General features: G+C 34.5%; 1 protein-coding gene across 1 annotated transcript in view; it reads right to left on the reverse strand.

Moving 5' to 3' along the window:
* Wdr64 (WD repeat domain 64) overlaps positions 1-23,851 on the reverse strand; it is a 141,194-nt gene that overhangs the window by 98,522 nt on the left and 18,821 nt on the right. Inside the window, exons 3-8 of the mRNA XM_078022992.1 lie at positions 21,151-21,250; positions 18,557-18,660; positions 15,434-15,463; positions 13,683-13,793; positions 9,455-9,669; positions 5,765-5,899 (exon numbers count right to left, since the gene is read on the reverse strand). Coding sequence (XP_077879118.1) covers positions 5,765-5,899; positions 9,455-9,669; positions 13,683-13,793; positions 15,434-15,463; positions 18,557-18,660; positions 21,151-21,250 — 695 coding nt within the window. The remainder of the gene's footprint in view (positions 1-5,764; positions 5,900-9,454; positions 9,670-13,682; positions 13,794-15,433; positions 15,464-18,556; positions 18,661-21,150; positions 21,251-23,851) is intronic.

A 23,851-nucleotide genomic window follows, 5' to 3' on the forward strand; every position in this document is an offset into this window, starting at 1 on the left:
GGTAGAATTTAAAAATATGAATTTCAAAGGAAACAAACATTCATCTGTAATAGTCATAATGTGTAATTCTTTTTCTACCTTTTTGGATTTGATTCACCATTTTTGAGGATTTTTTGCCTTCATGTTCGGGAGAGATATTTGTTGTTAGCCTTATTTTCTCATAATGTCTGTCTGGTTTGGGTATTAGGGTACATTGGCCTTATAGAACTAGTTTAGAAGTATTCCTTCTGCTTCCATTCTCTGTAAGAGATTGAAGGGAATAGATATAATTTCTCTCAAACATTTGATAAAATTCGTCAGTGAATCCATTGAGCTTGGTGTTTTCTGTGAAAAGTCAATTAATTTTTTCTTATATAAAATCAATTTTATTTTTATTTGTTCTTTTTAATTATACAGGACAATAGAATGTATTTTGATATATCACATATACATGAAGAATAACTTCCCATTTTTGTGGTTGTACATGATGCAGAGTTACACTGGTTATATATTCATATATAAGCATAGGAAAGTTTTGTCAGATTCATTCTATTCTTTCCTATTCCCAATCCCCCATCCTTCCACCAACTCCTCCCTGTCCAATCCGGTGAACTTCCACTCCTCACCCTATTATGAGTTAGCATCTGCATATCAAAGAGAATATTTGGGCATTTGTTTTTTGGGGGGATTGGCTTCTTTTACTTAGCATGATAGTCTCTTCTTCCATCCATTTACTGGCAAATGCCATAATTCCATTCTTCTTTATGGCTAAGTAATATTCCATTGTGAAATATGTATCACATTTTCCTTATTCATTTATCTATTGAAGGGAACCCTAGTTCCATAGTTTAGCTATTGTGAATTGAGCTGCTATGAACATTGATGTGACTGCATCACTGTAGTATATTGATTTTAAGTCCTGTGAGTAAAGACTGATTAGTGGAATAACTGAGTTGAATGATGGTTCCATTCCAAATTTTCTGAGGAATCTGCATACTGCTTTCCAGAGTGGTTGTACCAATTTGCAATCCTACCAAATCCTTGCCAACATTATTGTTACTGATATTCTTTATAATTGCCATCTGACTAGAGTGAGATGGAATCTCAGTGTGGTTTTAATTTGCATTTCTCTAATTGCTAGTGATGATGAACATTTTTTCCATATATTTATTGACAAATCATATTTCTTCTGTGAAGTGTCTTTAATTCCATTTCTTTAGTAGATATGGCCTTTTTAGATAGTCTGTTTCTTCTTTTGTGTTTTGGTAGATGGTATCTTTCAAAGAATTGGTCCATTTCATCTAAGTTTTCAAATTTGTAGGCATAAAGTTATTCATAATGTTCCTTTATTATCTGTTTAACATCTCTGAGATCTGAAGCAAAGTTTCTCCCTTTCATTTCTGATGTTAGTAATTTGTGCCCTATCTTTTTTCTAAGACTGGCTTATTGATTTTATTTATATTTTCATGATACTGGCTATTGTTTTTTTGTTGGTTTTCTCTATTAATTTCCTGTTTTCAATTTCATTCATTTCTGCTCTACATTTTATTATTCCTAACTTTCTCCTTACTTGGATTTCATTTACATTGTTTTTCTACTTTCCCAAGTTGAAAGCTTAGCTGACTAATTTCAGATCTTTATTTCTTCTAACATATGCACTCAACACCAAAAATTTCCCTCTTAAGAACTGATTTCTCAATATTGCATGAATTTGTTACATTTTCATTTTCATTTAGTTCAAAACATATTTTAATTTCTCTTCAGATTTCTTTAACATGCATTATTCAGAAATGTGTTGTGTAATCTCCACATATTTTGGGATTTTCCATAATCTTTATGTTATAGATTTTAGCTTAATTCTGTATAATCTTCAGAGTGAACAATAAATTATTCCTATATTCTTAAATTTGTTTAAGTATGTTTTATACCCAGAATGTAGTCTATTTTGGTGACTATTTCATATGAGCATAAGAATGTGTTCTCCTGTCATTGGATGAAGTAGTCTATAGATGCCCATTTTCTTCAGTTGAGTTCAACGGTGTACACTGACTTTCTGCCTACTAGATCTGCTCATTTTTTTAAAATAAACAAGTGGTGAAGTCTCCAACTAGAATAAAAAATGGATTCATTTATTTGTCCTTGAAGTTCTATCAGTCTTCTTCTCATGTAGTTTGATGCTCTGAGTTATTAGGTGCATACACACCAAAAATTATTATGTTTTGTAGGAGAATTGACATCCTAATTGCTAGTTCCTTTCCTTTTCCCTAAAATTTTTTTCTGATTAATAATATGACATATTTATACTTTCTTTGTCTCTTTCTTTTATATATATATATATATAAAATATATTTCTCATAAACTGTATAATTGGGTCTTATTTTTTATCCCTCTGACAATTTCTTTCTCTTAATTGGTATATTTAGATTATTGACATTTAAAGAGCTTTTTGATGTAATTGGATATCTACTATATTTATTACTGGGTTTTATTCTTTGCCCTTACCCTTTGTTCCTGTTTTTGTCTTTTCACTCTTTTTCTGCTCTCATGGATTTAATTGAACATTTTCTATAATTCCATTTTATTTAAATATATTTTTTCTCCTCCTTTTTCTTCTCCTTTCCTCCTCCTCCTCCTCCTCTTTCTCCTTCTTTTTCTTTCTCTCCTTTTCCTTCTCATTCCTTTTTCAACTACTTTTAGAGATTGCCCTAGAATTTATAATATACATTTACAACTAATCTGAACTAAACTTTCAAATAACAAAAAACAAAATCATGAGTAATGTGATAGCTTATAGTTAAAAGATACTATTAATTCTTACCCTTGTTTATTGCTTTATTATTTTACTTACATATATGCATACATAATATGCACATACATCTACACAGGATCAAAGATGCCATTGATATTATTTTGAACAGTATGTTAATTGTTGGATCATTTACAAATAAGAAAAATAAGTCATTTCATCTTTACTTTTTCTTTCTTTGATTCTTTTTAAGGTAAAAATAAATATCTCACATATATGATTTTCCTTCTCTTTGAAGAACTTCTCTTAGTATTTCTTGCAAGACAAACCTACTGACAATAAATTCCTTCAATTTTTACTTGTCTTGAAAAAGTTTTTTTTCTTCTGCCCTTTTGAAGAGTAATTTTGCAAGGTGCAGAATTTTAGACCGGTTTTTAATTTCCTTTCTTTTTCTCCAACACTAAATATTTCACATTACTTTCCTACTTACAGAGTATCTTAAAAGTCAGATGTAATTATTTTCTATAGATGTGTGTGTGTGTGTGTGTGTGTGTGTGTGTGTGTGTGTGGTATTTATTGTTCCTGTTTTCAGAGATTCCAGAGTTCATTTTTTTGTTTGTTTGTTTGTTTGTTTTGTCTTATATTCATTTGGGAAAATCCTTAATGAATGTCACTTCAAATATTTCTTCTCTCCTTTTCCCCTTTTTTTTCCTGCATGCCCATTATTAATGTTCCACTTCCGCAGTTATGCCACAGTTCGTGGGTATGCTCTTTACTTTTCTGTCTTGGAAGAAGTTTCTACTCACATTTCCTCAAACACATAGATTCTTTCTTTCTTTCTTTCTTTCTTTCTTTCTTTCTTTCTTTCTTTCTTTCTTTCTTTCTTTCTTTCTTTCTTTCTTTCTTCCTCTCTCTCTCTCTCTCTCTCTCTCTCTCTCTCTCTCTCTCTCTCTCTCTCTCTCTCTCTCTCTTTCTTTCTTACTTTTTGTACTAGGGATTGAACCTAAGGGCACACATAACCTAATTTAAGCCACATCCCCAGCCCTTTTCATTTTTATTTTGAGACAGAGTCTCACTAGATTTGTTTACAGCCTTGCTAAATTGCTGAGGCTGGCCTATAATCTCAGCCTCCCGTGTGCCACGGTGCCTGGCTCATAGATTCTTTCCTACCATGTGCAGTCTTCTAATGAGCCTATCAAAGGTATTTTTTAATTTTTGCTATTGTTTTGATCTCTAGTGTTTCTTTTTGGTTCTTTCATAGAATGTCTGTCTTTCCGCTTACATTACACATCTGTTGTTGCCTGTTGTTTACTTTATCCGTCACAGCCTTTCGCATGTTAATCCTAGTAGTTTTAAATTCCCAGTATGATAATTCTAATACCCCTGCCATATTTTCTGTCTTTTAGTATGCCTTTGAATTTTTTCTTGAATGTCAGCCATGATAACAGAGGTAAAAAAAGAATTGCTGCAAATAGGGCTTTAGTAATATGGTGGTAAGCTATGGGAAAGACTATGTGCCCGTTAGTCTTAAAATCAGGAGTCAGTCTTTTAGTGAGTCTACGTCTCTGAACTGTGAACTTCACAGGGCTTCTCCTTTTGCCCTTAGTTGGGGTTGGATGGCTAGAGTGAACTGAAATTGAATATTTCCCTTCTCTCAGGTTGGTTAATCTCTGAAAAAAAACCCTGAAGTTTAGGACTTGGTATTATAGTTTCTCAGGAAAGTAGGCCTTGTTAAGAACAGAATACTCTGGTATATTTCAATAATTCCCTTTTTCCTCTCCCTGCCAGAAGCCTGAGAGGATTTTTCTCTAATTTTTACTTGAGAACTTGGTGAGCTCTTGGAGACAAAATCTACACAATGTAGGGTACTCCCCCTGTGCCTGGGCCCTTGGGTTTTAACACTCACAGTAACCCATGCTGAGCCTCCAGAAATTTGTTACTGAAAGTTTAGGTCATTCTACCTTGGTATCAGGTGCTCTGGATGTTTCTGCATATGAATTTCAGTTCAGTATATTGTGATTCTCATTATCTACCTACCTATCTCCCCAATTTGAAGGCGGCAGAATTACCCTGTGACCTCACATATCTAAGAAAAACTCAAGTATTGACTTTTCAATTTTTTCAATTTTTAAAAAAATTGTTTTTAGGATGGAATGACAACTTCCAAACTCCTTTTTGTCATACTGGGAACCAGAAGTCTTGATATATTTTTCTAAGAATCTTTCATGGGGTATAATTCACGTGCCATAAAACTTACCATGTATAAGTGTCTAACGATACATTTATGTATTCAATGATACATTTATGTAACCATCACCACTACAAGTTTTAGAACACTCAGTTTCATCAGTCTCTGTGCCCATTTGGTATCCCTGATCCTACCACCAGCTCCTAGGCAACCACTGTTCTGCCTCTATATATTTGCCCTTTTGTACATTTCATATAAATGGAATCATAAAATATGCAAGGGTTTTTGTCCAGTTTTTGTCACTTAGCATAATGTTTTTGAAGTTTGTCTGCTGTAGCACAGATCTCAATGAATTTTTAAAGTTAAAAATTAAAATGCAATCACTGTTCTTTAGTTAATAACAAGCATTTAGCCAGATTGAAAATAAATCACCCCATTATTCAAGTTCACATTGCCATCTGGTGTATTATACACAAAATGTTATGGTTGTGCTATGGCCAATACAAACTACTGGTTAGTTTAAACAATAATTTTTAAAGTATGAAGTTTGATTAACAGACCAACATTTTTCAAATTTAGTTATAGATGTAGCTGTATTGATCTATTGCAGTAGATCACAGTGATAAATGACAAATGAGCAAAACTGCTGTGAAGAGAACACGTCATATTCAGATTTGCTTGAGCAACTTCAATTTCCTCCTGAAAAATCTGATTAACCTTGTCAAGCAAATGGAATATTTAACATCCAATTTTTTGGAAAACAAGTTTGAAAGTTCCAAGACTGTGATGTTTTATCATGATAAAATTTTTGAAAGCCACAAAATGTTCACTTATATAAACCATGTACTTACAAATTGTCCTCAAGTCTCTTCAAGGATTCCAAAACTAATGAATGAACACTGTCTAAGGAGCAGGATCCAAAGCAATTTAGGGATGGGATATATCTAATTTTCATAACCCAGTCATTATGTAGCTTCCTTTTAACACTGGGAATGCAAAAAGAGGGTAGAGTATTATGTTAGATACACAAACACATTTCAATTGAGCATTTAATTTGAGTAACTGAGTTGCAACTCTGAGCCATGCTAAGAATACAGTTCTATGGGTTATGCCACTTTTAACTAACTAAAATTTCCTACTCTAGCCTATTTAAAATGAAAAAAAAATTAAAAGATTCTCATCAACTTTTAAGCTATAAACTCAGAACTAAAGGAACAGTTTGGAAAGATCTCAGTCTCTAATTGGCAATATCATCCTTACTTCACTGAAAAAATTCTGATCATCCAAGTGGTGCAGTACATTTCATATTGGTTTATGGCTTATGAATCAATTCAGCTGAAAAATACATCTGTATTTTCCATTAATTTTCACAATTGGAGAAATGGAAAATTTGAAATCCCAACCATTGGTGAAGGGGAGGCTAGAATACCCATTCAATTTCTTGTTCAAGGATTGTCCTTCGTTGCTTAAAATCAGAAGTCTAAATCTCTGCCTCAAACATGTTGTCTTAACCAGGAATAAGCTATCCTTAGGTGTTATAGTTATTCACATGTAATGATTTGTTTCCTCATTCACATATATTAATGACCTACTTATCCCAGGTATCAAGGACATAAAGTGATGATGAAGATGAAATTCTTCTCACCATGTTGCTTAGATTCTAGTTGAACAGACATGTTTACAACTCAAGGTATAAAAGCTCTACAATATGGGATTAAGAAGAGGAGAGAGATACTTCTTTTTCTGTGCCAGATTTTGTTTAATTCTGAACTCAGGGTGCTGGCTATTTCTCTCTTTATTTTGTGTATTAGTGTTTGCTACTATGTCCCCACCCATTCGACATGAATGAATTCTTGTAGATGTCAACCACAAGAAAGCTTTTTTGATGATTCTAGAACTTAACTATCTTAAGCCTTAATATTTTTCATTCTGTCAAGTTTCAGGAACTCTTGGTATGGGAAACTGTCTCAACATTCAGCCTATATATACATCTGAGTTTTGAAAGATTTAGATAATCTACGATTAGATTGTCTACATGTAAATAATGATCCACAAGAACCAGTGTGAATTATTATCATTCATTTAACTGTACCCAGATTCCTCAAATTCCCCAGATTCCCAAATTTCATTTCTGATTATGCCCAATGGAAATAGGAACTGAAGAATGGGTCATGGGTTTTCTGACAAGTGGAATAGATCTCAGTAAAGATTCATGTCTCAGCTTTTGGTGAACCATTGGTGAGGCTTACACTGCTCAGATATAAAGGGAAGAAAGTGGAACCAGTTTCCTAATGACTCTGTCATTCTCTGTCAGTTACAGCAATGGGGTTAGTCTTACAATTACAATGTCCATGTTTTTGAGTAGGGTAAATTGCACATTCTAACCCTACAAATTAACCCTATTTGTTACTTATTTGTATGATCCCACATTTTAAATTTTTTTCAATTATAAAAGAAAGATGTTTGGGCTGGGATTGTGGCTCATCGGTAGAGCATTTGCCTCACATGTGTTCAATTCTCAGCACTGCATATAAATAAATCAAGAAAATAAAGGTTCATCAACAACTAAAAATATATATATATTTTTTTAAAAAAGATGTTTTATAAAAAAAAAATTAGGAAGCAAAAAACAAACCAGAAAACAAAAATCATATCTCTGAAGTATCATAGAGACTCATTGTTAATATTTTGGATAATTACACTTAATATTTGTCTAAATAAAAATACATATTCATGAACACAGATATGCAATGTATTTACAAAACTGGATTGATGCATTCATAGATAATTTTTGTGTGTGTGGGTATGATGCTGGATATTTACCCCAGGAGTTTTCTTATATTTTAGTTATAGATGGACACAATATCTTTATTTGTTTATTTGTTTATTTTTTTATGTGGTGCTGAGGGCTGAACCCAGTGCCTCACATGTGCAAGGCAGGCACTCTGCCACTGAGCCACAACCCCAGCCCCCAATTTTTTTTTCTTTTTCTTTCTTTTTTTTTTTTTTTTTTGTGATGCTGAGGATTGAACCCAGGGCCTTGTGCATGCAGGGCAAGCACTCTACTAACTGAGCTATATCCCCAGCTGACCCCAGGAGTTATCACATAAATGCAATCACTCTACTATTGAGCCACAACTTAAGTCCCAGATAAATTGTTTTTCACTTAATATTACATCATAAACATTTTTCAAAATATAATTTAATGGGTACATGGCATTCTTGAATATAGTTATCCCATGATGTAGTGGACATCTTTGATACCATAAAAGCTTTTGAGAGTCTGACATAAATTTATTACATACATATGAACATTTTATTAAAAATATAAATGTTCATTTATATCTGAATTATTTATGAAAATTAATAATTTAATTAATCATTTCCCTATAATAGACATGAGATAATTTAATGTTAGAAATTATGCTGTGAAAACTATATTGATATTCTGAACTCCCAGGGATTTCAGGTCCCAATGTATAAATGTTTATTAGGCATTTGATATATCCTTTCCAACTGCTTTCTGGAAAATTTGATCTAATTCACACTTCCCCATTTTTAATAGTTTCTAATTTAAAATGAAAAAAATGAATCAGATTTTAAGTTGTACTCACTTGATGAAAAAGGAAATGCAAATTTTAATTCAAAATTTAACTTTTTCTACTAATAAAAGTATTATATGCCCTACTCAAAAACATGGACATTGTAATTGTAAGGAAGATGATAATAATCACCATTATCTTACTAGTTGGTGATAACTGTTAGCATTTTAGTATGAAAATCACTTTGAAGTGTTTATTTGTAAGATGTGTGCATATGCATGAATTATCTGTTCATATCCTTTGTTCATTCTCTTGGAGAATTTTTGTTTTTAATTGAATTTTAAGACACATTAAAGAACGTTGACTTATTGTCTATAATATTTATGGCAGAATTTATTTGTTTTTATTTACCTTTTAAAAGGATATTTTTTATGTCTTTGAGGTTTTATTTGGTAGTCAAGTCTATCAAACTTTTTCTTTAAATTCTAAGTTAATTGCTTTATGTTTAGAATCTTCTTTGAAGAGCTAGTAAAAAGTCATACATGTACATATAATTCAATTTCTATAAATATATCTTTTCTAGATTTAAATTTTTAATTTAACTCTTCAATCCATTCAAGTATCTGTAAGTTTCAGTTGCCAGAAGCACTTAAAATAGGAATTTCACATCATTACCCTAGTACATGTATGAAGACACAAATTTGTATATGACAAGAGAAATGAAAAATTGTGCTCCTTTTGTGTACTGTGAACTGAAATGCATTCTACTGTCATGTGTAACAAATTAATTAATTATTTTTTTTAAACAGGGAATTTGAATGGTTAATTTTCCTGTTTTCTCCTCTATTATATTGGAAGATTCTTGAGCCAAGAAATGCTTTTTGTTCAGCTTTGAATCTCAAATCTCTTTTATGGGGCCGGTATCTTATTTTCACTATAAGTGTGTGCATATAATTGAACAATGACTACAATTATTAAAACAAATGGACTACTTGTTACCTTTTAAAGTTCTTTGAGTCCAAGACCTGAGTTTGTAATTTCTTTTTGGTTTTTGCCTGCTTTAGTCCAAAGTCATCACTGTTAATTGTGAATCTGTTCACAAAACCACCATCATCTCCTAGAAGGATGTCATCCCGGCAGAGCTGGTCAGGCAGAGATGCCACACACACACACAGAAGGCAGTGATCTACGGGCTTTATGACATAGTAGTTCTCCTATAAACAAACGAATGCTTTTAATGAGCATTAGTATTAATAAATACTAATAGGGCTGGGAGAATATGTGAACATGCATAAGACACTGTTCAATCCCCAGCACCCCCATCCCAAAAATTCCTATTATCCTTAGTATTTGATAAGTTTTATTTTCTGATATTTTTCATCTTAAATTCTCCCACACTGATAAAAGAATTTGAAAGAAAAAAAAAAGTTCACCAAATAGAAGTTAATGAACACTTATCATGAGCCCAGTATTGTGCTTTTGGGTGTTTTTGTGGGGAAAAAGGTGGAGGTACCTGTGTCTCATAATGATATTTTATTATGCATTACTGTGAATAGTCTTCTCCTGGATTTGTAAGGAAATATTAACAAGAAGTATAAAAAGGTTCAGTAAAATGTCATACATGTACATATAATTCTAATTCTATAAATATATCTTTTCTTGATTTAAATGTTTTATTTAACTCTTCAATTCATTCAAGTATCTAAGTTTTAGTGGCCAGAAGCACTTAAAAAAGAGTGAAAACAGGACCCTGGGTTGCATACCATTGACATAAAACTGGGTAGTAAAACAGAAAAACTAAATATCAAAGTTCCATGTATTTTATAAGGAGTTATCGGGATGGTGAAGGCGATCCCCCACTCACTGTCTTGACAGGGTCACAGTGAGAAAAAGTGTTGGCAAAGCCGCTCTCCCACTGTCTTGACAGGGTCACAGTAAGGATGAATGCTGGCAAAGCCACGCTGGTTGGTGGGTAACCGAAACCATGAGACCCTTTTTTATGTAATTGGGACTTTGCATTTTCATGCTTATGTTTCTCACAGGAAGCATGAGTATGTTAAATGCCAAACAAATTAAATTTCAGATGGCTAGAACAGAACAGGTAGTTCATGCCTTGGAAGCTGTTCTGTTACCCACCCCTCAGCATATCAAGGACAAAGAGAAAGGCTATTCTTCTATCTTAGTACATTGTGGACAAACCTAATATCAGACAACAATCATCCTCTGAAAAACAAACTCTTTGAGAACTAGTGCACATTGACTGAAAAACAAACTCTTTGAGAACTAGTGTACCTTGACTGAGAAACAAATTCTTTGAGAACTAGTGTACCTTGACTGAGAAACAAAGAAACTCTTCGAGAAAGCAGCTCAACCAGTTTTATGAGAATAAATTTAGGAATCAATTAAAATAGCTTTATAAGACAAAGTTTTAGAATAATGTTAGAAATATTATTTTATTTAGATTTTTAAGTTTAGAAATTCTTAAGTCTTTAGTTATATAGGTTTCTGATATGCTTTAAGGATGATTCATAAACTTTAGGACATTTTAAATATAAGATTTAAAGGGACTTTTTTAGATGGGAATTTTAGATTAAAAATAAAGTACAAGTGTACTTTAGGTTAATGATTAGTTAGGAGACTTAGAGTCTGGTTACGTAGTTTGGCATTAGTTAATAAGAAAATAACATATCTTGAGAAAAATAGTAAATCTTGGGAAAATCTGAAGGAAGTAAATTGGTGACATGTTTTATTGATGATTCTGTACTTTTGATGATTGTATGGCTGGGGGTCATATCCTGGAAGAATGTAGATCAGTGTGCTCTCAATCATGGTTAAGGAAATGTCATGTCTTGGCAAAGTTTTAAATTATATAATCAATGACGTATTGTGAATCTATAATGATGAGAAAAATTGTAATAAAAAGGGGACCCAGAGAAAGCAGCTTTAGCTCTCTCTCTGAAGATTGCTCAAACGGAACGACTCCTGTCTCATCATTTCGCCGATGCCACTCCTCCTTCAGGACTCCCTGGACCCCGCCGGGGCTGGCCCCCAGCATCGGGAGAAGAAAATATCCTAACATTCAAGTTGATCCAGAAATAATCAACAAACATTAGTTAAGCTGACTTTGAACTATCCAATAGGTTCACTAATCTAGGCTACGATTGCTCTTCCAGAGAACTCTCTAAGAGAGAAGAAAAAAAATTTAAATTTTTGTTATTTGTTCCATCTTCTTTAGAATGAATGAGAGTGGAACATGTTCAGAGGCTCCTTCAGTCATTAAACAAACAAATATTTACTGGACACCTGTGTGCCAAGAATTATTCCAGGCATGGGGTCTACAGTGATGAATAGAACAAAGTTTCTGACTTTGTGGAGCTGGCAGGCTAGTAGGAAGACAGCAGAGTACAACAGAGCACGCAACAGGACTTGCACCTAAGGAAATGAATTATAGCTCTGCACACAGCGTGAATAGCCCACTATAAGTCCCAGGGTCAGAAAAATGACCTTTGATTTAGGACCAGAATTGATGGAGAGAAATGTAAAGAAGAGGTTGAGAGGAAGGAGCCCTCGAAGAAGATTAATGCCAAAAAAGTAGAAAGGCAAGAAACTGTGGAACCTTGTCCTGGCCAAGACAGTGGGAGATGATGTGCCGGATGCAAGGATTTTTGCCTTCAGAGAGTAAGAAGTAGGGGGTGTGTGTTTCCAGTTAAATCTATGTATGGAAGGGCTTGAATTTGAAAAAGAACAAGTCATAGACTTAGTTTACTCAGGAAAGTAAAAGCAAGTCCATCTGCTGAGAGGGAAGGGGACTGAGAAAATAATGAAATTTTGGAATACTTGTGAGGAATGGTTGAGTGAGTTGACAAAGGACAAGAACGAGATCAGACAGTGGCTGCTGAGAGCTATGTCTGCAGACCCTGAGTTGCAAATGATGCCAAATAGTGTGGTTTGTGCTTTTCCACAGCAATGCTTAGCTCCTGTGAATGGACAGAGAATATGTAACGTTTATCCACGTTGATAGGCAGACACTAAAGAGAGTGGAGGGCGAAGATGACCAGCCCAGATGATCTTCCTAGTGGCACAGGCAGAAATAAAAGAGAAGTGTGAGAGGAAGTGAAGTCTGGAGAAGAAACTTTCAAAAGGGACTGGAAACTTCTATGGGATGGAAAAAGAGTGAAAACAGGAAAGCTCAAAGGACCCAAGTCCAGGGTACTGAAGTTCAGGATTTCAGAAATTAACAAAGTTAGGTCTATAACTTGGAGAGAGTGACATACTATGTGACAAAGCACACTAAGCAACCAGCAGCCTTTTATTTTATTTTTAAATTTTTTTACAGTTGTAGATGGACAGCATGACTTTATTTGTTTAGTTTTTTTTTTTTTAATGCATTGTTAAGGAAGGAACCCAGCGTATCATACATGCTAGGCAAGGGCTCTGCCACTGAGCTACAGCCCCTGCCCCAGCCTTCTGGCATCAGTAGTTGGTTACAATAGCAGGACAAATCGCACAAAATAGTTTAGTATCTCACTGAAGCTAGGAAAATGTAAGGAATGGAAGAAGATTAAATAACTACTTCATCTTCCATGTCCTTCAGAGTCAGCCTGAACCATGAAAAAAAAAATTTTATAGTCCTAATGCTCAGCAATCTTACTTCTCCCTGAGCCCCTATTGTAGTTGCATCTTTTTATTTTTTTACTGTAGAATTTGATGTCCTTTTATGTTATACATTGTGTTTATTCATGAGGTCCTTCAAGACTGAGTGGTTTTTGAAGGCAGAGAACATGTTCATTACTTCTAAATGTCTGCAAATTGCTCAGTCACAAAAGAGCTGCTTCATTAGACTTTTTTCCAGAATTAGGCAATTTGATTTTTGTAATTTTTTTTTTAACCTAATGAAGCTGGACTGGAGAGAAAAGTGTTGGAAAGCATAACCAGAAAAATAATGCTTAGATTAAGAGAATGGGCATACAAGAGGAAAGGAATTACCCTCTCCTCAAAACCAAAACTAGGCAAAAACCCCTGAATTAAATATGCACTTAATGGGAAGAACATTTCCTTTTAATCACAGAATGTGAATATGGAACTTGATCTGAGAGGTTATTTAGTTAAGTCCTCTGATTTTGTATATGAGGAAGGTGACCTTCACTACGGAAACTGTGTTGTTCATATCCTCACCAATACAAATTGACATTCTCGTTTCTTTTGAGTATTTCTCTTGGCACAGTACCTGGCTGTTCCCTTGAGCTTTATAATCCCAGACAATGATAGTCCTTTCTGTAGTGGCAACAATTCGTTTCAGCTGGGAGAGGTAATCGCATCCTGTAATCCAGGAAGTATCCTGATAGAAAAGCACAGAACTAGGGGTCATAATGCAATTCCTCCTGTGACATGGTGGTAGATATTAAAGAGTAAGTTATTGATGTTTAAAAAACCCAATTTGTAGAGAAGCCATCAGCTGGAGAGTGATTCAGCTAGTGTAGGTGCTGTTCTTGGAAGAACACTGCAGCTGAAAGAGCTGCCAATTTTTGCGCTATTCACTTTTTTTTTTTTTTTTTTTTTTTTGAGACTTCTTCACAGTGAGCACAGGGAGCTAGATTTGGGGCACTGATTACACAGGTTTTCTCGCCCTGGCGCATGCTCAGACTATTAACTAGTGATCACTGGACAATGATAAGCTGAGGCCAAGGAGTTTGTCTTGTGTTTTGCTAAAAGTCACGAAGCTAGCATAGCTGGAATCTGTAATATCAACACCAACACCCCGGGGAATAGAAGCAATAGTTTCCACTTACGAATGCCTGGTGTGCCAGAAACTGCTCCATGAGTTTCAAATGTGCCCTTGAATTCTGTAAAACCTGTTAGGAATTCTAATGGGCTTATCCCACTTAAGAAATGGAAGCTCAGAGGTTTAAAGGAATGGAATCTCAGAGGTTTAAAGAGAATCCATTCTCCTTTGCCACACGGCATGGCACCCTGCTTCCATAGTTCAGTGCATTCATTCAGAGCTTTTCCCTGTCTCTAATAAACCTATAGTAGGATTCAGAAAGCAAATCACTGTATTTTATTTCTGCTGAAGATTACTGTTTAGTTCACTGATAAGGATTAAATAATTACAAAATTGCACTAGAATTTTGATGTTATTTTTAAATTTAAAATAAAGTGCTCTCTAATTATTTCCACTGGCTGCCTCCTTGTTTTTATAATTTGTGTTGCATCATTTTTTATTTCCTTCCATAGTAGGTGCTCAGAAAAACTCAGGAGAACCTCTTAAATTGAAATTTCCAAGGAGTAATCAGCTTCCAAGCAATTCTCTGCAGATAAGGAAGCAAGACCTGAGTTGTCTTTGTTATTTTTCCAGGTTTAGGGTTTTTCAATTTTAATTTTTTTGGTACTGGGGATTTAACCCATGGGTTTATCACTTAATCACTGAGATGCATTCCCAGCCCTTTTTTAGATTTAACTTGGAGACAGGGTCACACTGAGTTGCTTAAAGCCTCTCTAAGTTGCTGAGGCTGGCTTTGAACTCATCCTCCTGCCTCAGCCTCCAGAGTAGCTGGGATTACAGGAATGCACCACCACACTCGACTCCAGGTTTAGTTTTTTTTTTTTTTTTTAATTGAAATCTAAATTTTATTTTTTTTTAATTTTTTATTTTTTTATTGGTTGTTCACAACATTACAAAGCTCTTGACATATCATATTTCATACATTAGATTGAAGTGGGTTATGAACTCCCAATTTTACCCCAAATGCAGATTGCAGAATCACGTCGGTTACACATCCACAATTTTACATAATGCCCAATTAGTAATTGTTGTATTCTGCTACCTTTCCAGGTTTAGTTTTGATCCTAGTCAAAAAACAATCTATAAAACATAGTCACAGCCTGTTTAGGTACTTCACTGCGATATTGATTAATTATGAAGGATTCATCATTATAGCCCTAATTGGACTTTATTAGAAATTTTTAAAATGTACTTACTGTAACACTGGTGCTAGTCTGAACTCTCATCTGTGAATGAAGAAAGAGAATAATGAAACCTAGTTGGCCCTACAATTAAGAATGAGAATGCTGTCTATGAAAACACAGTCTCCTTGGATTAATCTCACTTATTTTATCTGCCATGAGTTACCTCTCTGTTTGACCTTGAATAATGTAGCTCAGTTTGCATTGAGCTAGGCTTATACTTCTTTGGCTTGTCCTTAGGCCTGGTGACTGTCCTCTTAAGAGTCTTACATTTGACTAATTATTTTGTTCCTTCTATCTGCAATCTACCTCACATTCTTATTTATTTAGAGCAACATTTGATACCAAAAGTTGGAAATGTAAATTCTAACAGCAATGACAAGAGTAATTCAAATAATGCTAATGAGATCAATAGGAACATAGGGTTATATAGAAGAATCTAGCACTGTTTGATTTGGAAGATCTCTCTCCAAGTTATTGAGAGACTTAGAGAACATTCTGTTGAGGGGACCTCCTTGTTTATTCAGTAAGTATCTGCAGAGTGAATATTATGCCCAGGGGCTGAGAATCATAGATTGGTTCCAAACAGAGAAGTGGTAGATATAAGACTCCTCCATATCTTGGAGGGATGATAACTGCTCCCAAGATGAGGACTTGGAGTTGAAGTATCTTAATGACCCAGTTTTTTTTTTATTTGTTTTTTTGAGGGGGAGGAAATATCTAGGATATGGCTTCTCAGAAGGAGTAGATTATGTGAAATAGGAAAAGTGCGTCATGGAGAGCTGTAAAGCTGTTTGTCATAGCCATCCAGAGACTTTCATCTGAAGAGTTAAAAAAAGGATTTTCCAACCAGGGACTTATTTCTAGATGGAAAAAGAAAGTGCTGAAAGGAAACTGGTGAGCAGCAGAACAGAATCCCTGTGTTTTCCTCTCCTATTCATCTATATCCATCTTTAGTGGAAGTCACCTGCTTAAAGCTCTCTCACCTTTCTTAAATTCTCATAATCCTATGACTATCTTTTGAGCTTTTTAAAAATTTTTTTTAGTTGTAGTTGGACACAATGTCTTCATTTTATTTATTTTTATGTGATGTTGAGGATTAAACCCAGTGCCTTTACACATTCGAGGAGAGCACTCTGCTGCTGAGCCACAACCCCAGCCCTATATATTCTGAGTTTTTAAAATCTAGCTTTGGTTTCAAGAATTTTTCTTAATGACATTTCCAGTCTATATCACCGAGAACATTCTTAACTATATTTGTTCTATTTCAGCTAGAGTCTAAATTATCAATTAAACTAATAAAAGATATTTGAAGCTACAGTCCAAATTATCATTTAACCTAATAAAGAATATTTATGGCTAACTTTACAAAATTGTCCCCATAATCTATACCTCCAGATTACTTTATTTGCACAATATACATATTGTTCATAAGGCATGTAACACTGGAAATAATTTTTATTCCTGGTGCATTTTATTCCGATTGCATTATCTTATAAGAAATTGATGTGAGAGTGTGTTTGTGAGTATGCATATGTGCACTTATAAGCTTGTGTGTGCACTTTTGTGCATGTATGAAGCATCTCTGGAAATATGATAATGCCACCTTATTTCACATAGTCAGATCATTATTTTCCTCTTCAATTGTTTTTTAGATACCTTCTTCATTCTGTTTTTGAGAAAATAAAGGAGAAATGAGAGGGAAAAATGCACAAAGAAGGGCCTGGAGTTGTGGCTCAGCAGTAGAGCACTTGCCTTGCATGTGTGGGACGCTGGGTTCAATCCTCAGTACCAAATAAAAATAAATAAACCAAATAAAGGTATTGTGTCCACCTACAACTAAAAAAAAAGCATAAAAAATGCACAAAGAAAAAAAGAGATCACTTAATGTGTGCTTATAATGATGTTAAGCCCTTTGTGTATATTAAATCATCTAACTAACCAATACAACTACCAGAGCAGGGAAATATGGAGTACTGTGAACATCTGGCTTTGCACTAGGCTGGAACCCAGATTTCACACCCACTCCATATCCCCAGTGTACCAGCTTCAGGGCCCAGCTGGCCCCTTCCTCTGACAGAAACTGACTGCCTGGGCTGGGAGTTGTGGCATACCCCTGCAATCTCAGCAGCTCAGGAGGTTGAAGCAGGAAGATTGTAACTTAGTGAAGTGTTGCTTCAAAATAAAAATGGCTGAGGATGTAGCTCAGAGATATGCCTAGTACTGCAACAAACAAACAAACAAACAAAAAATAGGAAGAGGAGGAGGAAAAGAAGAAGAGGAGGAAGACTCATCATCATCATATGGCTGATTGTGATTTCAATGTTTAAAAAAGTGCCTTGAGTTGAGCGTTAACGAAATATGAACATTATTGTGAAAATTTTAGTCATATATTGATTATTTTAAATGTATTTTACTTGTATACAGCTTGTCACTAATTGGAAATCAATTAATAGATTTTTAAATATATTTAACACCAAAAATTCACCTTTTTTCATAGTTAAATGTTATATAGGATATATCATCATACATTCTTTTAAAATCTCTTATTTTAAAAATAGAAGTCTAAGATTTATAAATTTAGAAAGAAATAACATTGATAATAGCAATGCCTTTCATTTGTATAGTAATTTATCATTCATAAAGTACTTCTATGCTCACTATTTCATTTAATCTTCACTATAGTCCTCTGAGAAAAAGAACTGGTTCTATTTCCCTCATTTTATAGAAACAAAAAATAGAATATAAAGATAAAAATTATTCTTTAAATTTCCTATGTTTAATAAAACAGAGGAGACAGAATTTTAGCCATTTTATTTCCTCCATGACCAAGGTTTTTGATGGGACTTTACTTGGTCAGGTAATGACAAAATTGATTGGCTTGGAAATGCTTCTGATCAACCTTTAATTGTGTTGATGCCACATGATTCAATATGACACCCTGAGTAACCATGTCAAATGTAATTATCAAAACTTCAAAAATTGCCCAAGTGCTCCTTATGACTAAGTATTTGGCTTTATTTTTGGAATAACTCTAAAGTTTTGGGTTCTGTTTTACCTGAAACATTTGCATAATGCATAGACAAAGCCTAAGAGAGAAAAGAGGGATGGAGGGAAAAATCTAAGATTTCAAATTACCTGGCTGTTAAAGATAGTTATTAGGCCTTTCTGTGAAGCAGTTATTAATAAATCCAGTTGAGGAACCTTGACAATGCACTTGATCACATCCCGTCTTCTACTACCTGTCAATAGCATAATATTAATTTCAATTTCCAGCACTGAAGACGCTAAAATTCATTTGTTAAATCAATCTTAAAAAGAGAAAGAAAAGACAACAATGTTTTGCCAGGAAGTCCTAAATTACTTAAAAACTAAAATAGAATAAAACCATAAACCCCAGCAACTGTAGCTTTTTAATTATCCTTAGAGATAGATCTAAATATATAGAGCTTCCCAACTAAATGTGGTGCATGAATTCACAGAGAAAATGTAAGATACACACCCACACACCATATATATATATACCCTTATGTGTGCACATTTCACAGAGAATGAGTTTTCCAAACATCTTTTGAAATCACTTCTATTTTGAGATTTTTCACATCTCAGGAATCTTTTCTGTCACCATCATGATTTACAGAAGAAAATTTACAGACTGGATATTCAATACTATTTCAGAATTTCTTGTATAAAAGAATGAAACTATTTCAGTGCTATTATTAAGTCTTTTTAAAAATTGTGTACGTTTTGGGGAAAAAACCAAACCAACTTCACATACTCTAGTATGTGGTTTCTATGGCCACATACTGAATGATAAAGCCATGTATATTGGACTCTTTTGGATGATTTAGCTTTTATAGTTGTTAAACTCTTAGGAAAGGCAAATGAACAAATCTCATGCTCCAGTGTTACCACATCATGCATGCATCCACAGAGAAGCCCCCACAGGGATGCAAATTGGTCATTGGGGGGTTGTAAATAAATTGTACTATTTCTATGTACAAAGCACAGGTGTACATATAGTATATAATCAGATATACATAGTAATTAATATCTAAGGTATTAAAAATGTCATGTCGCACAGTTGCTGGGGGAGAAAAGGATATTAGAGAAATCATTTTATAAACAGGTTCCTTTAGGATCATTAATGAAAAAAAGATTGAAAAACACACTATTCCATGCCCCTATGATTCTCTCTGCTTCTACTCCTTCCCTGATGTAGACTATTTTCTACATAGAAGGCAGAAAAGCATTTAAAGAACAACCCATATCATGCCTCTTCTCTATTTACAGCTTTCTTATAGCTTTCCCTCTCACTTAGAAATAGATCTGAATATATAGAGCTCTCCAACTAAATGTGGTGTATTGTCCACAGATTCCTGTACATCCATCCTAATGTCCACTCTTGCCTCTTCAACCTCACTATCCGCTATTCTTGCCTTGTCACACCATTCCACTTCATATCTGCCTGAAATACATGTTCCTTGTTCTCTCTTTTTATCCACTTCTCAGTGGGGGCTTTCCCAACCACCTTTCTGGCTCCCAACCCTAACCCAGTTTCTTCTTCCTACATTCCTGTTTTATTTTTCTCTAAAATATGATTATTTTTTTCTCCTCTGGCACTTATTGCCACCTGACATACTGTATATGTTACTTTGATTTTTCTGTTGTTGTCTGCCTCTCCCCATGAGAATGTAATCTCTATGAGGTCAGGGACTTTGTATCTGTCACTGCTGTGTCCCCAGCACTTGAAGAGGTACCCAGTGCACCTTTGTGGATCTTAACACAGATTGGTTGAGGGATAAATGAACTACATCTGCCATCTAGAAAAATGCTTTCAAAGTTCTTACTAAGGATGTGCAACACTTCTCTGCACTTTGACCCTTCCTCAGCTCAAGAGCAATGATGGCCAGAATAGAACTTTTTCATCTGTTTATTTGGCAATAGTTCCCAGGGTAGAGGCTGGGCTAAGGAAGGGTAAAAGCCAAAAGTAGGCTTTGTTCACAAAGGACTGAAGTAAATCCAGGTGCTTTGGTAAAGGACCTTTAGACTCAACCTGGACTACCCAGTTCATCTTTAAATATGTGATGGAATGCTAGAAGACAGTATATTCAAGGGTATATCTTTTCCTGAACTTCTCCCAACCTGGATGAAATAAAGGGTAAAAAACCCAAAATGTCAAAAGCAGAGAGGATTGGAAATCCCCAAATCGCAGGTTCAACTATGAAGCCCCATGTCAATTGGTAACTTTCTAAATGGATTAATATCTCTCTCCATGATTGGGCAAACTCAGTTTTGGACATGTCAGAAAACCTCCCTAAGATAATTGAGAGTAAAAGTATGGGGGCACTTCTAAACTGAAAACGTAATTTCAAGAATTAATTTTAAAGACACCTGATTCCATTTGGTACTAGAGCATGCATTATTGAGCTCATTATTGAGCTGCTAATGTAAAGAGGTTTAACTTGAGGTCTGAGCCTATTCAAGAATACTTATATTTTTTTTTCACCTTACATACTTAATGTTGTTGGAGAAATGATATTTCAGTTTTATCTGCAAGTGTAGTTTCTTCCTACAACTTCATATGAAATTGTCACTTCCAAACCCCAGTTATGAAAAAATGAGCAAGAAAATAAAATGAAAGGTGATTCAATGGAAACAGTAGTTCCCAATACTTATGTACTGAAAAAAATATTACAGCTCATACCAGAAGGTAAACTAAGAAATATCACCTGAAATAATAATTCGCTGTTTTCTAGACACAAGGAAAACCAAATTTTCTTCATCCATGTGGGAAGCAAGAGCATCATCTTCAGAGAAGTATCCAAAGATCTAAAAATCCCAAACAACACATATAGACATGCATAATATTTTAGAATTAACTGCAGAGTAATAACATAGTTGATATATTTTTAAAATTTTATGTATTTTTTTATTTATGACAGCAGAATGCATTACAGTTCTTATTATACATATACAGCACAATTTTCATATCTCTGGTTATATACACAGTATATTCACACCAATTCATGTCTTCGCACCTGTACTTTGGATAATAATGATTGTCCCATTCCACCATCATTAATAACCCATGCCCCCTCCCTTCCTCTTCAACCCCTCAGCCCTATCTAGAGTTTGTCCATTCCTCCCATGCTCCTGCTCCCTATCCCACTATGAATTAGCCTCCTTATATCAAAGAAAACATTCGGCATTTGATTTTTTGGGATTGGCTAACTTCACTTAGTATTATCTTCTCTAACTCATTTGCATTTACCTGCAAATGCCATGATTTTATTATCTTTTAATGCTGAGGAACATTTTTTTAATCCATTCATCTATTGAAGGGCATCTAGGTTGGTTCCACAGTTTAGCTATTGTGAATTGTGCTGCTATAATAAACACTGATGTGGCTATGTCCCTGTAGTATGCTGTTTAGAACATGCATTGGAGAAAAGTAGCCTCTTTTAACAAATGGTGCTAGGAAAACTGGAAATCCATATGCAACAAAACGAAATTAAACCCCTATCTCTCACCATGCACAAAACTCAACTCAAAATGAATCAAGAACTTAGGAATAAAACCAGAGACCCTACATCTAATAGAAGAAAAAGTAGGCCCTAATCTCCATGTGTGATTAGGCCCCAACTTCCTTAATAAGACTCCTGTGGCACAAGAATTAATAAATGGGATAGACTCAAACTAAAAAGTTTCTTTCCAGCAAAAGAAACAATCTGTGAGGTGAATAGAGAGCCTACAACTTGGGAGCAAATCTTTAACTCTTACACAACAATCAGATAGAGCACTGATCTCTAGGGTATATAAAGAACTCAAAAAGCTAACCACCAAAAAACAAATAACCCAATCAATAAATGGGCCAAGGACCCATTTATTTGGTTATTGATATTGACTAAAATTTAATTTAGATTAATAGCTAGGGGTTTCCTCATATGAAAAAAAATATTTGTTAATATATTCAACAAATTGTATGCTCATAATGCATGATTTTTGGGTCATCACTGATTTTTTTTAACCCCTGTGCTTCCACCAATGTCCCAGGCCAGTGTCCTTGTTCAGATGAGAGATCTATTAAGATCTGGCACTTATTTTTATAAATCCAATTGCCTTCATCTGGGAGGTCCTCAGCTAGCAATCTTCACACTGAACTTTGTTACTCTCAAATGACTATTCATACCCATTTTCTATGGATCTTTCTGGGCCAGATTTTTCATTCTGGCTTTCTGGGAATTTAAGAGACTGTATCTATTTAAGTGTTCTAAATCTTACTCTCTAGGCATTGCATGAGAATAAATTTCTATAAAAAGAATATCTTGAAAGAAAAGTAATCTTTATGTATGAATAATTGTCAAATTATGACAACTTTAAACTGCAAGGAATTTGAATAGGCCTGGTATGGTGGCATATGCTTACTGTCCCACCTACTCAGTAGACTAAGGCAGAAAGATCACTTGAACCCAAAGGATTGGGGTCAGCGTGGACAACCTAGCAAGACGCCTGTCTCAAAACACACTGTTCTTCAATTGTCTTATGAAAAAACAGAAACAAAATTCTCATAAACTTATGAGTTTTTTTTTAAAGAAATAGGATTTAAAATTTTTTTTAATTACTTAAAACTAGATTCTTACATGTCTAATATATCACTATTTCTCACAAAGTTGAGACTAGCTGATCCTTGTTAATAAATGAATGGCAGAAACTAGGGAGAACTCTGATCACCGGCCATTCCAGAATCCTGCTCAATAGCAGATCTGATTCCACATGTCTGGGGTGGGGTCTGAGAGGCTGCATTTGAAACAAGCTGCCCATGGGTGATCAAACTTTGAGAGTAAGCTGACTCAGTTGAGAGTAGACTGAAACCAATCCATTATCATTTTGTTTTAATAACAATTTATTTCAATGTTAAAGGATGGCTCAGCATTATATTTTATCATATATCTTATCATTAGTTGCTTCACATGTAACTACTTCTACCTTTACATACCCACATCCAAATCTTACAACAGGTGGCAACTGCCCTAATCCCTTCTTACCACTAGACTTCGCTCTGTGGGAAAGTTTCGATCATCAAGATTTCCTCTTATATTTTCCCTTCTTCCCACCAGCAAAGCCAGTGCTCAATAAAAAAATAACTAATTTATTATTTTTCAGAAATCATTGTTCATCTTTTTTTTAAAGAGAGAGGGAGATAGATAGATAGATAGATAGATAGATAGAGAGAGAGAGAGAGAGAGAGAGAGAGAGATTTTTTTAATATTTATTTATTTTTTTAGTTTTTCGGCAGACACAACATCTTTCTTTGTATGTGGTGCTGAGGATCGAACCCGGGCCGCACACATGCCAGGCAAGCGCACTACCGCTTGAGCTACATCCCTAGCCCCATTGTTCATCAATGAACATAAAATCTCTGGGTTTAAC

This window comes from Ictidomys tridecemlineatus, chromosome 10, assembly GCF_052094955.1.
Source record: "Ictidomys tridecemlineatus isolate mIctTri1 chromosome 10, mIctTri1.hap1, whole genome shotgun sequence".
In the NCBI taxonomy this organism is placed as follows: Eukaryota; Metazoa; Chordata; class Mammalia; order Rodentia; family Sciuridae; genus Ictidomys; species Ictidomys tridecemlineatus.